The 17,263-nt window shown below is 50.5% G+C and overlaps 1 protein-coding gene across 1 annotated transcript in view; it reads right to left on the bottom strand.

Moving 5' to 3' along the window:
* Positions 1 to 17,263, bottom strand: part of LTBP2 (latent transforming growth factor beta binding protein 2) — a 77,713-nt gene that overhangs the window by 37,822 nt on the left and 22,628 nt on the right. Inside the window, exons 6-7 of the mRNA XM_054162187.1 lie at positions 2,336 to 2,517; positions 945 to 1,115 (exon numbers count right to left, since the gene is read on the bottom strand). Coding sequence (XP_054018162.1) covers positions 945 to 1,115; positions 2,336 to 2,517 — 353 coding nt within the window. The remainder of the gene's footprint in view (positions 1 to 944; positions 1,116 to 2,335; positions 2,518 to 17,263) is intronic.

Genomic DNA, 17,263 nt, shown 5'->3' with positions numbered 1-17,263 from the left:
AACCGCAGTCACATCTTTTCTGGCCTCATCAGGTACTTGGAGCAACCTAGAGCATTTCTCAGCGTGAGTGACACTCAGGCAAAGCATGGGATTTCCTAAGAGATCATCGTGACTCATCTCCGTGTGAGATGAGATGCTGCTGCTGCTGCACATTCTTGGATAGCTTGTCAAGTTCATCCCAAAGAATGAGCTCCCACCCTGCTCCAAGTTCCTCTGCTCAAGCCCAGCAGTTTTGCAGGGAGGAAACCCATCTTTGGGCTGGGATCTAGACAGGAATTCCTGTGAACCCCGTATCAGCTGGTGTCCACTACAGCTAGACTTTGAACCCTCTTAGTGCTAGAAGAATTTGAGAGTTAGAGATGCTTGCAGAGGACAGGTCCCTCTAGGCCCTGAGGCCTCCAAGGTGAGGTGATATGCCCAACTCACAGCTGAGCGTCCCAGTGACCTGATAAGCAACCCCAGCAGCTCTGAAAGGCAAGCAGAGGTTTCTGAAGCCTTGTTTATAAGAACAGCTTGCAACCTGCAGCCAGCTCTCCTGGCTGCCACGTGAGTGAAAGGAGAGAACAGGAGGAAATTAGATGATGAAAGTCAGCCCCACGACAGGATGCCAATGAAAGCAGTGAGCTGGCTCCAAGAAGGAGGGGGTGGCGAGGCTTGGCTGCAGGCCTGACTCCAGCGCACGCATCCCCTCTACCTGGGGTGGGATGGAAACACAAGTTGCTTGCCCAGGACAGAGAACAATGAGGCAAAGTCTGTCTTCCTCCCCCAGAGATAAAGGTGGAGTAAGCCCCAAAGACCCGAGGAGACATCTTCCGAGGCACTGAGAGCGGCCATCTCCTCCCAGCCCTGTAGCAGCCCAAGTCCTCAGTCTGGAGAAGCGGGAAGGGGAAAAGGAGGAGTGCAGGGGAGCAGGCAAGATGAGCTGAGGGCCCTGGGGTGCTCACAGATGCGGAAGCCAGACTTGGGATCGTGGTCGTGCCCTCCTTGGCTGTACAGAGTGGTGGTGTCTCCTTTCTCACAGCTGTTGTAGCAGCGTCCACTTCGGCAGGTCTGTTTGCAGATGGTGGGTGTGAAGACAATTTTTATCTTCCTAATCTTCTCTGTCAGGTTGGCCCCTATGGAAGAAAAGGATGGTGCTGAGTGGAAAATACATCTCCAGGCCAGGGGGCCAGTAATGCTCGGCTCAAGTATTCCCAGAGCAAGGAGCGGTCTGTGTACCTCCCCAGGGCAGTGCCCCTTCTTGCCCCTTGCTCACTCCAGCCTGTCCTCTGCTCCAGCATCAGTAATAGTCTGTCAGCACATGAAAAATGGTAAGCAGCATGCTCTGCCTGCCCAGCTGGAGCACCTAAATCTCTCTGAAGGGACACACACACACTAATTCCAGTATCCTTAGACAATATCCTTTCCCCAGCCATGTCAGTAGCTGGGGAGACTGGCAGCCCTTAAACCAGTGGAGGGCCTTCCACATGAATATTCATGCTGGTATCCATCAGAGAGTGCATCAGGGCTTGAAAATCCAGTGTCTTCCTACAAGTGTTCACTGACCTCCTGCAGTTACCTGTGGTCCCCTCCTAGCTCCTCCCCATCCTCACATCAGATATGGGGAGAAATTGCACTCAGAGCTCTTGGGGCTTTGCAGAAAATGCACAACAGACAGAACTATTGTGTAACCATGAACCAGCTGCCTTGACACCAGAGCCCTCCATCCCTGCCCACCAAGACAGCTGCTTCTGTGGGTGCTCCACTTTCTGTGCCAGAGGCAGCAGTTGCATCTCAGGGCACTTTCAGATCACAGCTTCAATCAGGCTCACTGCTGAAATGTCACACAGTGAGGAATCATGGCTTCAGAGGGAGCAAAGTTGCAGGAGACATCTTGCACTGCCCTAGCTGGGGAGGCACTGAGGCTCAGCAACTGCACATCCTGGCAGCCTGGTCTGATCCCTGCTCATGTCAGAAGGCACCAAGGGGACAGCCAAAGGGAAGAACTAGGTGCTGGTTACACAACCTGCTCAGACTGAGGAGGAAGCTGGGAGACATCATTTCTACAGACTGAGGCAATCCCCTTTCAGGGCAGCATGCTGGGGTGATGTTCAACTCCTGTGGGAGGCATTTGTCACATCACCCTGCCACCTCTACCCTGTTGTCAGCATTTTGCTGCTTCAATCTGTCCTCCTTCAGCAGGATCTTTTTCTTTGTCAAGTCCAGCAATGCCCATGATGACCTTCCCTTTACATCCTACCCAGTGGTACAGTGCCAGGAGTTCAGGTTTCCTTAGACCTTTCCCACAACACCCCAACAAGAAGCTTCAAAAGAGTGAAAGCCCTGGAGACCTTACCCCTTGTAGCTAAAGTGTGCTCCTGGGAAACCACATGTGGCCCAGGGCTGCTCTGCTCATGTCCATTCCCATTGGGGAGTGCATTAGAGCTGAGTTGGCCATTGGTGGCTGGGTAGCGCCGGACAGTTCGTGATGGCCCTGTGTTCTGGGGGGCAACAGGAGAGCCAATTCTGCTCTGAGTGCTGTGGAAAAGAGAAAAAAACAAGTCACCCTCCTCATAAGTAACTGCTGACCCACAGTCCACCAGGATACCCTGCAGCAGCCTTCATACTGAGCTGTCTGAGCCTCCACCTAGGCACAGAGTTCTGCCTACCTGAGCAAGGTCCAGCTCCTCACCTACTTTCAGTCATCACAATGGCACTATTTCAACTCTAGGGTTGCAGGGCATAGTACTAACCCAGATACCCTCCCCATACTATCGCACCAGGGATGCCTCACTGCCTTGAAGAACCTCTACCTGCCCACCAGGCTCAAGGGCTGCTCCTTTTCCCATCACACCCTTACCCCAGCAAACATAAGCAGCTCCAAATACACTTGTTCTTATGGTGGCGACTTTCTTAGGACCTGCCTTCCCAGCCTCAAACAAGCACCATGAAAATAGCAAGGCAGTCCAAAGAGAAGCCAGGGGAAGCAAATAAGCAAACCTTGGTCCATGGATCACAAGTAAAATGACCAAGAACTCAACCCTGTAAGTGCAGTTACAACTTTCTGCAGTAGCTTCATTTATGGCTTTTGGTGTTTTCTGGGAATTAAACATGGAGAAACCATCCAGCTCACAAGGTCACACTTCTTATGCTCTTTTATAAAGCCATGGAGACTGTTAAGCAGAGCACTTTGCATTAACCCAGCAAAACAGCACATCTTTCTCCACTATACTTTGCTCCCATTCCTTTTTACTGACTGGCAGCACCAAGTTTCCAATAGGGCACTCTGTGCTTACCTGCAAATGTCTCTCTCACTCTTGCCTGCACCACCGACAAGGAAAAAGGCTTTAGTACACCAGGGGCCAAAATATTTTGGCTTCCCATATGCCCCTTGAGTTTCTTGGAAAGTCCCAGCCTTGGATTCCCTTGCAACCTCACTGAAACACTGACAGGTCTTCTGCATACCCTATCCAACACCTCCAGGCTAACTCTGTCCCACCAAAGTGTCCAGAGAGGTCATTTCATTTTTCTATTTTTTGCCATTTCCCCTGTCATAGCCAGCACAGGGGAGGTGTTAGAGTGTCTACAAGAAACACAGATATCTAAATCAAACAGGCCTGGATGATCCAAGGAGAGCTGGCTGACAGCAGCTCTGGCTCACTGACATTTCTGGCTTGGATTAGCTTGGAATAAGGGTAAGATATGGGGAGATGGAAAGCGAGGTAATGCTGTGCTGGTGTTTAAACAGGTCAAGGGCAATACACAAGGTAACTGTCAGCCCTGAGCAACAGAATGGAAAAGATGATGCACAGGTCAATTAATTGGGAACTGAAAGCAAGGAATAGAGAAGTGGAGACAAATCAATTGGGTCTGTGGATCACAGGATGTTAGGGGTTGGAAGGGACCTCCAAGGATCATTAAGTCCAACCCCCCTGCCAGAGCAGGACCATAGAATCTAGCACAGGTCACACAGGAATGCATCCAGATGGGTCTTGAAAGTCTCCAGGGAAGGAGATCAACAACCTCCCTGGGCAGCCTGTTCCAGTGCTCTGTGAGCCTCACAGTGAAGAATGTCATTAGAATGTTATTAGAATAAAACCAGGTTGGAAGAGACCTTCAAGATCATCGTGTCCAACCTATCATCCAACACCACCTAATCAACTAAACCATGCAACCAAGCACCCTATCAAGTCTCCTCCTGAACACCTCCAGTGATGGTGACTCCACCACCTCCTGAGGCAGCCCATTCCAATGGCCAATCACTCTCTCTGTGTAGAACCTCTTCCTAACCTCCAGCCTAAACCTCCCCTGGCGCAGCTTGAGACTGTGTCCCTGACTCCAGCTTACCACCCTCAGACTCCTGTCTGGGGGGACTGGTTTCAGCCCCTTCCCCCTTCAAATCTAGTTTAAAGCCCTATCAATGAGACCTGCCAATTCCCTTCCTAGAAGTTCCTCCTCATGTTGAGGTGGAACCTCCTGTGCTGTAGTTTGTATCCATTAGCCCTTGTCCTATCCCAGGGTACAACAGCCTGGCCCCTCTCGGGAGGGGAGTGGAGAAGCACCCTTGTCAAAGGAGTCCTTTCTCTTAATTGAATATAATTACATACATGCACTCTGACAGGCTGAGAGCCCGTGCTATTCTGATACAAAAATAAACACAGCAGCACAAATGTCTATCAGGCACATGTGAAATGAATAACAAACTGGCTGGGTGACAGAACCCAAGAAGCAGTGGTCGCTGGGGAGGGAATCGGATGGGTTCCACAGTGATCAGCACAGGACCTGGCACGGTTCCAGGGCTTCATCTGGAAATAAATATTATTATTATTATTGCCAAATAAACATCAGATCCACATTGATAAGGCCTGCTGCTGACACAAACATTTGCAGCGTGGTGTATCGTGATGAGAGCAGAGCAGTCACACACAGCCTTCTGGAGCACTGTGGTGGGCAAATCCATCCCAGCAAGAGCGGGGTTTTAACAGAGCCAAATGCAGAATTGCACCCCTAGGAAGAAGGAATGCAGGCAGCAGTTGCTGATAGGAGACAGTCCTGGAAAACAGCAGTTCTGTCAAGATTTTGGGGGTAATGGCAATCGATTAAATATCAGCTGTCAGTACATTGCCCTCCGTGAACATCAAAGCAGTGAAACACTGCAGGAACAGGGAGGTATTTTTGCCTCCCTACACATCAGGTCTAGTTGAGAGGCATCCCTGCCCATGGTGGGCAGGTTGGAGTAGATGATCTCTAAGGTCCCTTCCAACCTAAGCCATTCTATGATTCTATGTGTGTCCAGCAAGTCTAGGGAGGTTCTTCTCTGTCTCTACACTACCCTGGTGACACCACACCTGGAATATGTCAAATTTTGGGCTCCTCAGTTCACGAGAGACAGGGACCTGCTGAGGAGGATCCAAGGGAGAGCCATGAGGATGATCAGGGCACATGAGCACCTCCCCTGTGAAGAGAGATTGAGAGCCCTGGGGCTGTTTAGTCTTGAGAAGTGAAGACTAAGAGGGGATCTGATCAACATCTACAAATATCTGAGGGGTGGGTGTCAAGTGGAGGGGGCCAAGCTCTTTTCAGCGGTGTGCAGTAATAAGACAAGGAACAATGGGTACAAACTTGAAGATAGAAGGTTTCACCTCGACATGAGGAGAAACTTCTTTACAGTGAGGGTCACACAGCATTGGAACAGGCTGCCCAGAGAGGCTGTGGAGTCTCCTTCTCTGGAGACACTCAAAACCCACCTGGATGCATTCCTGTGCTCACTACCCTAAGTGACCCTGCTTTGGCAGGGGAGTTGGGCTTGATGATCTCTGGAGGTCCCTTCCAACCTCTAATATTCTGTGCTTCTGTGATCTTCATCACAGCAGGGTTATATATATGTATGTTAAAATATCACATCTAGCTCTGGTGAAATACGCCACATCTGTTGAGGACCATTAAAAACATGGAGAGGCTACAGGGAAGGGGAAAAAAAAGACAAAAGTAATTTGAGGCTTGGTGAAAATGCCTTTCTGAAAGAAACCTGAAGTAGTCAGTCCTGTCAGTTTAGCAAAACAAGAAGATGAAGAGGTGCTCTGATTACAAGCCACAGATTTCTCCACTGAAACGAAACAGCAGGTGTAAAGAGCCTTGTAATCTAAGCAAGAAAGGCAAACCACAAAACAACATCTGCAAAGCCAAGCAAACGATTCCCTGCTAGCAATCACGCCCACACACAGCAGCGTAGCTGTTTTCCTTCTGCACAAAAACACCTCAGTAATGGATGCAACCCCTGAGAACATCGCTTCGGGAGAGTAAAAGTGTGCTGCTGGGAGACAGCACTGGAACAATGCAAATGCAGCTCAATAAAATCACAGAATCACAGAATCAGCCAGGTTGGTAAAGACCTCAGAGATCATCAACTCCAACCTATTACCTAATACCCAACACCTCCTGACAACTAAACCATGGCACCAAGTGCCACATCCAATCATTTTTTAACACCTCCAGGGACGGTGACTCCGCCACCTCCCTGGGCAGCACATTCCAATGGCAAATTGCTCTTTCTATGAAGCACTTTCTCCTCACCTTGAGCCTGAACTTCCCCTGGCACAGCTTGAGACTGTGTCCTCTTGTTCTGCCACTGGTTGCCTGAGACCAACCCCCACCTGTCTACAACCTCCTTTCAGGAAGCTGCAGAGAGCAATAAGGTCTCCCCTGAGCCTCCTCTTCTCCAGGCTAAACAGCCCCAGCTTCCTCAGCCTCTCCTCATTGGGCTTGTGGTCAAGATCTCTCACCAGCCTTGTTGCCCTTCTCTGGACACATACAAGTATCTCAGTGTCATAAGATATAAAGATGCATAATCTCTGCTGTCCTGGAGGTGATTTTAGGTTATCTATTGATGGCTTCTGGACTTGAGCTGCAGGAATCCACAAGAATGAAGGGGTTTATCCCAGAGACAGAAGTCCCCAGTCAGGATGGGGTGCTTGGTGCCATAGTTTAGCTGATTAGATAGTGTTGGATGGTAGGTTGGACTTGATGATCTGGAAGGTCTTTTCCAACCTGGTTAATTCTATTCTATTCTATTCTATTCTATTCTATTCTATTCTATTCTATTCTATTCTATTCTATCTCTGGTGAGATACTCCAAGCATAGTCCTACAGGTGGATGTCACTGGAGCTCCAAGTCTTTTACTGTATAGATAGAAGCATCCCGAGGAAAAGAAGTGAGAGTTCCCCAGACCAGCAACATTTGTTATCCTAGTGCTGGTCACTTGAGGGCAATTTCAGCCCTGAGCTCTGAAGAGTCAGCAGGTGAAGGTGACTGGTGGTATAAAACAGGGAAATACCAGCTCTTGTGCTTGCAAAGACTCATATCTGCTGTGCTTGCAAAGACTCATATCTGCACTTGCGGAATGGAGTATGCTGTGTGCAAGCAGCAGAGCTTGGCTGGGTGCTGCACGTTGCCTGTCCGAAGGAGTTCCACCCCTTGGCTGTAAGGCCAACTCCTGTCATTCCCAGGATCATCAGATTTTGTTAAAAGGCAAAACAAAACCCCAACATATGAAGGGCTTTAAATAAAGGAATCATTAGCATTTCAGTTACAAAGAGACGTGGATTATATGTGCTTACTGAGAAGGGCAGTGCCAACTTCACAAAGGAAAAACAGAGGAGGAACATTACTCCATGGCTTGCAACACTTGAGGAAAAGCCATCCTACTGGGATCCTGTTGGCAAAGCATTCCAGTGTGTGTCACAGCAGGGGGAGGCAGATTTGCTTTGAATTAATTTGTTTGTTTGGTTCTATTCTAGGCGGATGAGCTGTGGGATTTGAGCACTGAGCTGAGTAACACCATCCTACCCCAGGCCACAGAAATCAATGGCAAAAGGCAGCTTTCCATCTCAGTTTGTCAGTCCCAATCCATCCTTAAGTAACACCAAGTGCCTGGCTCATGGTCAGGGAACAGAAAACAGAGCTGCTCCCTTCCAAACCCTCAGTCAGTCCACACGCTGGGCAGAGAGGAACTGGCTTGCTTGAAGGGTCTTGGGAAATTAACCTGATCTCACCACATCAGTACAGACCTGGCCAGAAGGTATTAGCAACCCCTAAGCATTTGATGGATCTTAATATATGTCTGGAGCTTGTTCAGTTCCCAGGGGTCTGCACTGCCACGAGTTCTCCTGTTGGTGTGGCTGTCCTAGAGTAAGAGTGAGTATGGGAAACAGATGGAATGGCTCCAGATCAGCTTGTGCTACCACTCACCATAGAATCATAGAATTGTTAGGGTTGGAAGGGACCTCAAGGATCATCTAGTTCCAATCCCCGTGCCATGGGCAGGGACACCTCACACTAGATCAGGTTGCTCAGAGCCACATCCAGAGCCAACCACGCCTCAACCTGCACAGGGAAGAGGTATGAAGAGGCAGAGGAGGCTGACACCTCAAGCACTATGTTCCAGGACACTTCAAAGCCTAAGGCTTCACATTCAATCAGCCTTCCTCAGCACAGTATTACTCACTTCCACTTTTCCAGCCAGGCACATGGCCAGCACAGATCACTGCAAAGAGACAGTGGTCTCTTCCTTTATAGGCAACCGCCTGCCAAGCAGCTGGTTTCCCTGCTCTTTGTTCATCAGAGCTGCTGACACTTTTCCCCAAGTCAGGCACAGCCTCTGGGGCAGAAAGAGCAAGCAGGCTCCTTGGACACCTCTCCTGGGCTGTCCTACGGTGCACATCTCCGCGGTGTCCAGCAGCACAGCACCGGTTCAGGGGAAACAGCAGGGCACAGAGGGAAGGAAGAGAGATCAGAGTTCTCTGTCCAGGAGCATGGAAGTGTGTATTTCAACTGATCTCTAAGAGGCTGACAGCTGAAAAGTCACTGGCTGAGAGACCTCAGTCACCAGCACGTGGAAAGCTTCACTCCTATAGACATTAGGTGCTAATCAAAATCAAAAGAGATTCAGGGTGGGAGGGAGCTGTGCAGACACTGACCTGCATCTGCAGCAGTTCAAAACAACCCAACAGGCACTGGTAGCTTCCCTCTTCTGAAGTGCAGGTCGAGGACCTGGACTCTCCATAAAGCCCTCAAGGACATATGCCAGAAGTCTTTGAGGGAGACCTGGTGCCTTACATTCAAGTGCTACACATCCCTGCAGGACCCATACAACACCTGTATGACACCCAGCAAGGGACCTGCACCTCTGTCTGTGTGTAAATGCTTTATTTCACGTCAGTTTTGTTACTAGGTACACTCTGCTCTACATTTACTTTAGAGACAGCAGGGTAGAGTAGGCATAAAAATGTTGTATTCCTCAGATATGATAACTCTCTTGCCCAGTCCCAGCTGAATAGAATAGAATAGAATAGACCAGACCAGACCAGCTTGGAAGAGACCTTCAAGATCATCGCGTCCAACCTATCATCCAACACCGCCTAAACAACTAACCCATGGCACCAAGCACCCCATCAAGTCTCCTCCTGAACACCTCCAGTGATGGTGACTCCACCACCTCCCTGGGCAGCACATTCCAATGGCCAACCTCTCTTTCTGGGAAGAATTTCTTCCTAACATCCAGCCTAAACCTCCCCTGGTGCAGCCTGAGACTGTGTCCTCTTGTTCTGGTACTGGCTGCCTGGGAGAAGAGACCAACCTCCACCTGGCTACAACCTCCCTTCAGGTAGTTGTAGACAGCAATAAGATCACCCCTGAGTCTCCTCTTCTCCAGGCTAAGCAACCCCAGCTCCCTCAGCCTCTCCTCATAAGGCTGTGTTCCAAGCCCCTCACCAACCTTGTTGCCCTTCTCTGGACACGTTCCAGCAAGTCAACATCCTTCCTAAACTGAGGGGCCCAGAACTGGACACAGCACTCGAGGTGTGGCCTAACCAGTGCAGTGTACAGGGGCAGAATGACCTCCCTGCTCCTGCTGGCCACACTGTTCCTGATGCAAGGTGCTTGTTCCCTGCCCAGAGGAGATGAGTGGCAGCTCTCTGAGCTGGCAGGCTCCTGACAACAACATAGATGAACATGAAAACTGCTCTTTTCTGAATCAGTCACTTGGTTTGGTTTTGGTTTGGTGTTTTAAAGCCTGCAATTTGCAGACTAGTTACAAGCAATCACAGCAACAAAGTCTAAGTCACCAAGACCACAGGGTCCTGAAAACAATGCTGGTTTTCTACCCCCCTCCCTATAGAAGGTATTTTTCAGTCTCTGATCACTTTTCATGATCACAGTTGTTTGGGTAAATAAAAGCCATCGGGGATCCAGGTGGGTATACAGCTGTGGCATCTCTTAGTGATCTAACTCCAGCCACGCTCCTTGGGGCTAGAGGCAAAGGTGGCAGATTCTTCAAAGCACTTCCCTCTCCCCAGTGGCAACACCTCAGTCTTTCCTGGATTTAGCTTCTGTCGGCCCCTCTTCATCCAGCTGTTGACTTTGGCCAAATCAGTGGTGAGCTGGGAAATGGTGAGGCTTGTGTTTGCGTAAAGGAAATGTAGAGCCAAGTGCCACAGGAGCACTGCTGGCTTTGCACCCAGCCTGCCTCATGCTGCTCCTGGCCAAAGCCTGACTGACCATAGCAGGGTGGATGGCCTGAGGCACTGTGGAGAGAGTGAATAGTGGACAGTGCAGTCAGAAGGGAGGGGTGCTAACCCCAGACAAGGCAAGGGCTAGCCAGAATGGAAAGTCACTCTTCCAGATGGAAACAAATCTGCGCCCTGCTGAACAGCAGGGAGAGATAATAGCGACCGCAGAGGGCAAGAACAGAGTAGGACAGTGCTGGCCAAAACAAAGCTGATTGTAACCAGGCCTTGCAGAATGAAACATGTTCCCAGGGTCCAGAAACCCCCAATCCAGGGCTGAAACTCAACAAACACAACCAGTCTGCTGCCTGGGATGAAGCTGCTGCCTCCAGGTATGTGATAGAGGCAGCATGCCACCCACGGGGCTGGGAGCAGGGTCCCACGCAGGGGAGCTGCTGCAGTATTGGTAAGCACCTACCCCAGCTCCCTGAGCCCTCAGCCTGCACACATGGCTCCAAGGAGAGAGGGCTCTGCCAGGATGGCTGAGCATGACTCAGCCCCTGCTAGCCTGCCAGGCCAACAGGCAGGTTCTCCCCTGGCTTTTAAATGCTGAACTATATACTCAGCGTCTGTCTTGTCCGTTTGCCTGTCCCTTTGGCTAGATGCCCTCTCCACTTGGGGCCACGGGGACCAAAATCAGTGATTCACTTTCCCCTTTGTAATGCTCAGCAGTTGCTGATTTTCCACTAAAGCATCACAAAAGAATGGGCAGTCTCAACACCAGCGTCTGTGTCTACAGGGGGAGAGAGAAGCAGCCAGCCTTGGAAAGCAGCAAATTGACCACAGACCAGAAACTTCCCCTTCTTGGACTCTGAACAGGTTCCTCTGCAGGCAGATGGGATTCATGGCTCAGTTTGCAGACCCTGGAGCACAGGAGAGGCACTGCTTAGAGAGCACTCAAGCTTATTATCAATTAGCTCACAAACATGCTGAAAAGGAAGACAGCTCTGTTAGGACTCAGGGAAGAGGGGGGAATACCACACCATACAAGGCACCTGGCTTCAAGCCCACTCATATTACATCCATAAATCCTGGCTCCATTTATTATCCCACAAGCAGCAGAGGCAGCCCCGAAACCTGCCCACTTCACACTTGCCACTGTCCCTCCTTTGGCATCCTTCAGCCCTGGTATACTTCATGCAAGTGAGACATACACCAAAGTCTGAAGGCCCCTGCTCTCCAGAGTTTGGTAGAAGGCAAGAGAAGCTCTCCTGCCCAGGAGAAGCAGCCGCCAGCCTACACCAGGCAGGAGACCGTCCTTGCCGAGCCAAACAGGACCTGTGCACAACCATCCAGATACCTTTGTGCTTGATTCAGTCACCTACAGATCTCATGCCAGACAGGACACCAGATATAGGCACCTGGACCATCATGAGGACATCAAGGCAAGTGGCAACCTTGCTCTTGCCACAACAGATCTCAGCTGCCAAGGTGTTCCCCTCCCATGTTCAGGTGAAACCTTACAGTGCCACAGGCACAGCTCATACAGGTCAGGTCACTGAGCAAGCAGGGAGTCATCCAATTCCTCCCATCCTTGTGAGATGCCAAATGCTTCTCTGGGCAGAAGTGCCACTGACAATACCCTCTGCCTTGGGCATAAAAAGCACTACCAAAGTGGGACCCCATGGGCAGGATCATGTGTGTCAGGCTTCCTGCTCCACACACACTTAAGGCTGCTGGCACATGCCTAGGAGCCACATCAGTCCAGCACCCCAGGTACCATTGCTGTGCCTCACCACAGCTAGCAAGTGGATGTCACAGAGTCAACATGGCTCTTGTTTTAGGCTCTCTCCTGTGCCATCTCGCCATGGTAACTCCAGCTTCCTGTTCCACTTGATGTACGTGCCAGTGGCTGGCCAACATTTCCCTGGGTCTCTCACTACAAACTGCAGCAAAAGATGTGCCTAGTCCATGGGACAGTGAAGTTACCAGTTGTTTGCCCTACACCACCAGGCTCAGTTCCTCCACCATCACCCTGGCATCTTCCTTCCAGCAGCTCCCAAAGCAGTGCTGTAGGGCCACCTGAGCTGGTTTCCAGCCCACCATGTAGTGCATGAGAACAGAGGGACAAGACGGGCGGTGAACTCTATTTTTATCTGCTCAGGAGTTGCCAGACCCTGCATGTGAATGCCTCCAAGCACACAGAGAGCTAACAGGTCTCTGGGGATCTTAATTTTCTCCTTAGCCAAACTGGCTGTGCACACATCTCTGCACAGCTCCCTGCTGACATTAAATGTCCTTCCCTTGCCATATGTGCCACACATGCCACCTGCCACTCTCTGAGTGTTCTTCTTTGCTCTCGTGTATTAAGTGAGCAACTGACTCCCTGGAAGAAGTCCAGCTCTTGAAGCATGGGAACAGCACCAGCATGGTGCAGTGAGATTGCAGAAACATCCTCTGTGCGATGGCACAGCACCAGGCTGTCACCAGAAGCAGCAGATCATGCCCCTGATCGGATCCATCAGACCTTAGTGCTGACCCAAAAATTGCCAGAACCGTGATTTCCAGATACCAAGTGTGGCAAAGAGCTGTTTGCAATCTGCCTGCTTCTGCGGCGAAGCATGGGCCAGTGCAGCCTGCAGCCAGCAGAAACAGTGTGGCCAGCAGGAGCAGGGAGGTCGTTCTCCCCCTGTACTCTCCACTGCTTAGGCCACACCTCGAGTCCTGTGTCCAGTTCTGGGCCCCTCCCTTTAGGAAAGATGTTGACTTGCTGGAACGTGTCCAGAGAAGGGCAACAAAGCTGGGGAGGGGTTTGGAGCACAAGCCCTGTGAGGAGAGGCTGAGGGAGCTGGGGTTGCTTAGCCTGGAGAAGAGGAGGCTCAGAGGAGACCTTATTGCTCTCTACAACTACCTGAAGGGAGGTTGTAGCCAGGTGGGGGTTGGTCTCTTCTCCCAGGCAACCAGCACCAGAACAAGAGGACACAGTCTCAGGCTGTGCCTGGGGAGGTTCAGGCTGGATGTTAGGAAGACATTCTTCACAGAAAGAGAGGTTGGCCATTGGAATGTGCTGCCCAGGGAGGTGGTGGAGTCACTGTCACTGGAGGTGTTTAAAAGGAGACTGGATGAAGCACTGGGTGCCATGGTTTAGTTGAGTAGATGGTGTTGGGATTTGATGATCTTGAAGGTCTTTTCCAACCTGGTTAATTCAGTATTCTGCTCTGAAGTTCCAGTGGAGCCAGCAGAGGAACCAGGCCAGGCTACTCAATTACAAACACCAAATCTGGGCCAAACCTTTCCACTCCATAGACTAAACCGGGGATGCAGAGGGTAGCAGAAGCTACCACCCCTCTGGCAGAACCACCCAGCCTGGCCTGTGGTATTTGTTGTGAGTTGCAGGCAAGACCGATGGCTGTGCAGCCCTCCTCTCCCCAGCTCAGCCCCAAACTCTTTTGGGCTGAAGTGGTGAGAAAGTTGCTCCAGCTGGCTCCCCAGCCTGCATGCAGATGTTGGTGTTCAGCAGCATGATCAAAGAGCAAGGCACTGTTGCCAGACACAGTCACACAGCTGCTCTCACCTTGGAGGGAAGAGACCCATCCAGAAGTGTCCTATCAGCTGCTGTCACATGAAGGCCTCCATCGATGTCACCACCTTACTGAAGACATCACTCCATGGCAACAGTTTATGCACCATTACACAATCAGGCGTAAGATGCTGGCAGAGTTGTGGAGCTGGGTTGTCCACTGTGCAGCATGATCATCCCACAGTTCAGTCACCACCACCAGCCTCAGCAATGCCTCCACTGCCCCTCTCCTCCTCCCTGTGCTCTCTAGTACAGTTAGGAGCAGGGTCCTGCCTGGCAGGGGCAAGTACCTGTATAGAGGGTAGAGGCATGCAAGAGGAGAGGACATTTGGGTTGCCCAGGGAGGTGGTTGGGCCCCCACCCCTGGAGATATTCAAGGTGAGGGCTCTGGGCAACCTGATCTACTTGAGGATGCCCCTGCTGACTGGAGAGTGGGCAAGACTGGTCTCTTCTCACAGGTAATTAGTGATAGAAGAAGGAATGGCCTCAAGCTATGACTGAGTAGGTTTAGACTGGACATTAGGAAAAAAATTTTCCCAGCAAGAGTGGTCAGGCATTGGAATGTGCTGCCCAGGGAGGTGGTTGAGTCTCCAACCCTGGGTGTGTTTAAAGGTGGTTTGGATGTGGTGCTTGGGGATATGGTTTAGGGGTGGACCTTGTAGAGTAGGGTTATCAGTTGGACTTGGTGATCCTGAGGGTCTTTTCCAGCCTGAATGTTTCTGTGATTCTGTGACTAGATGACCTTTGGAGGTCCCTTCCAACCCAGACCATTCTATGATTCTATGAACTTACTAATCTGCCACTGTCCCCACAACCATATGGAGATCTCCAGCCCAAAAGGCCCTCTGTCTCCACAAGACACAACAACTGTGAGCTGAGGACCCAGTCCCCACCTAATGAAACCTACTGCAGAGGCGTCAGCTGGAGCAAAGGTCCCTGCAGGCTGGGAAGAGGTCATTTGTCTCCCCCATACAGCAGTGAGAAAACAGCACTCTTGAGTTTCATTTCCATCTTGTTGACTAGTAACAGTCACCCCCTCTGCAAGGCTGCCAACTTCAAAGCCCTGAAAATACACTTTAGCCTATTCATCCTTGTGCCCACATGCACCCAGGGGAGTGGGGGGAGCCAGCTGCCTGCTCCCTACTTTAGAGGGGACATGGAGAGGGCAGGAAAGGCCTCTGTAATACCAGGCATGCAAATGGGGTGAAAAGGAGATGTGTGTAGTCTCTCATCTGGAGACAGGGAGGCTTTTCATCTACATCAGGAGATGCTGGGACCTCTCCTACTCACCCTGGGAGCACTGTGGATCTAAGACATATTTTAAACTAAAACAATGGTTGAACACCCAACAGGATACCTTGGCCTTTGGATCTATCAGCTCCATGTAGTTAGGTCTCCTCACACCTCTCCATCCCCAGACACACATAGGATTTCTTCACCTGCAGTGCTCAAGCCATGAGAGCTCTGTTGGGATGTGGCAATTTGCTGACAACTATCAAAGTCTCAGCCCTGCTGGGGATCAGAGAATGATCATCCCAGTGAGTTTTATTATCTACTGTTCTGCACTAGCTATAATCCCTCTAATTGTTCACTAGCCAGAAGACTAAAGCCTGGCTGAAGATCAGGAGTGCTCCTGCCTACGTATGCATGATGCCTTGTGGCAAAGTGCTTCCCGGGGTACCATGACCACAAATCTGCTCTCGTACCTCTTCCACATGGCCTTCAGCATCCACACCAAGTACCAACAGGGATGAGCAGGTTTCATGGCATCCCCAGTAAAGGGATCCAGGGCAGGCAGAAAGGCTGCATCTGCCTAAGCAGCGCCTGGGATCCAGCTCCTCAGCAGCACAGCTCCAAGGCGATGGAGAAGGCAGAGCTCCAGTGTCATTATCAACCTGTCATTACACCCCTGAAAAAGTTTGGCACTTTGCTGTTGTAGAAAGTGTCACAGCTGAAAAATTAGCATGGTGACCCTGCCAAGGCTGCAGGCAACTTAATACACCGTGTCTGCCCCCTCCAGATAGCCTCAGCCTCCAAGTATGCTCCCCATCTTCCAAGGCCAGTGTTTGGCTCAGTTTTGCATATGTGGGTCTGTTAACCATTCCCCTCAGCTCCCTCCCTCCCTCCTTTTGTAGTGCTCAGAATGCCTTCCAATTTGTCAAGATTTTTTTCTGGCAACAAAGAGTACCTTGCCTCAGTGCAGGACTCCAGGGTATAGAGGAAAAACACCCCTGCAACTCAGGCCTTTGGCCTTCAAAGTCCTGAGCACCACTGGTCTCTAGTACACAGCCACACCACAACACTCTCTGCTGCCTAATTTGATGTTCACTCCTAAATCTGCAAAATCTCAGCCTTTCCAGATTTCTTCCTCCCATGGAGGACTTTTTTTCCTCTTCAGCTGTAAAAGATAGTATTTTTCCAGCCTGAATCTCTTAACTCCTGCCTATGCATGCTCTTGAAGAGAGTTTCCATGCAAGTGAGACAAAAATGGGGTGGAGCTGTGTACCAGTCCCATCCAGCACTGAGCACTCACAGCAGCATTTCTCAGGATGCTTCTGAAGAAAAGAGAGGATAATGAGCAGTTCAAGAAGGGCAGGGATCTATTCAAAAGAGTCCAATGGAGAGCTACCAGGATGACTGAGGGGCTGGAGCATGTGCCCTGTGAGGAGAGGCTGAGAGCCCTGGGGCTTTTTAGTCTGGAGAAGAGAAGGCTGAGAGAGGATTTAATAAATGTTTATAAATATCTGAGGGCTGAGTGTCAAGAGGGAGGGGACAGGCTCTGCTCACTTGCACCCTGGGACAGGACAAGGGGTAATGGCTACAAACCACAGCACGGGACGTTCCACCTCAACATGAAGAGGAACTTCCTCATTGTGAGGGTCACAGAGCACTGGAACAGGCTGCCCAGAGAGGTTGTGGAGTCTCCTTCTCTGGAGACTTTCAAAGCCCACCTGGATGCATTCCTGTGCTCAGTACCCTAAGTGATCCTGCTTTGGCAGGGAGGTTGGACTCAATGAGCTCTGGAGATCCCTTCCAACCTCTAAAGTTCTGTGATTCTTTCTTATACAAGTGCTACATAGATTCTATTATCATAAAGTCCTAAAAAGTGATATATGTATAGTATATAAAATAAGCTACACACTGGATTTGCTGTACTACTTCACCTACCACATGCACAATGCATTTATCCTGCCCCTTGCT

This window comes from Dryobates pubescens, chromosome 5 (assembly GCF_014839835.1).
Source record: "Dryobates pubescens isolate bDryPub1 chromosome 5, bDryPub1.pri, whole genome shotgun sequence".
Lineage (NCBI taxonomy): Eukaryota > Metazoa > Chordata > Aves > Piciformes > Picidae > Dryobates > Dryobates pubescens.
The sequence above is the reverse complement of the archived record's forward strand: the minus strand, read 5'-3'. Positions and strand labels throughout refer to the sequence as shown.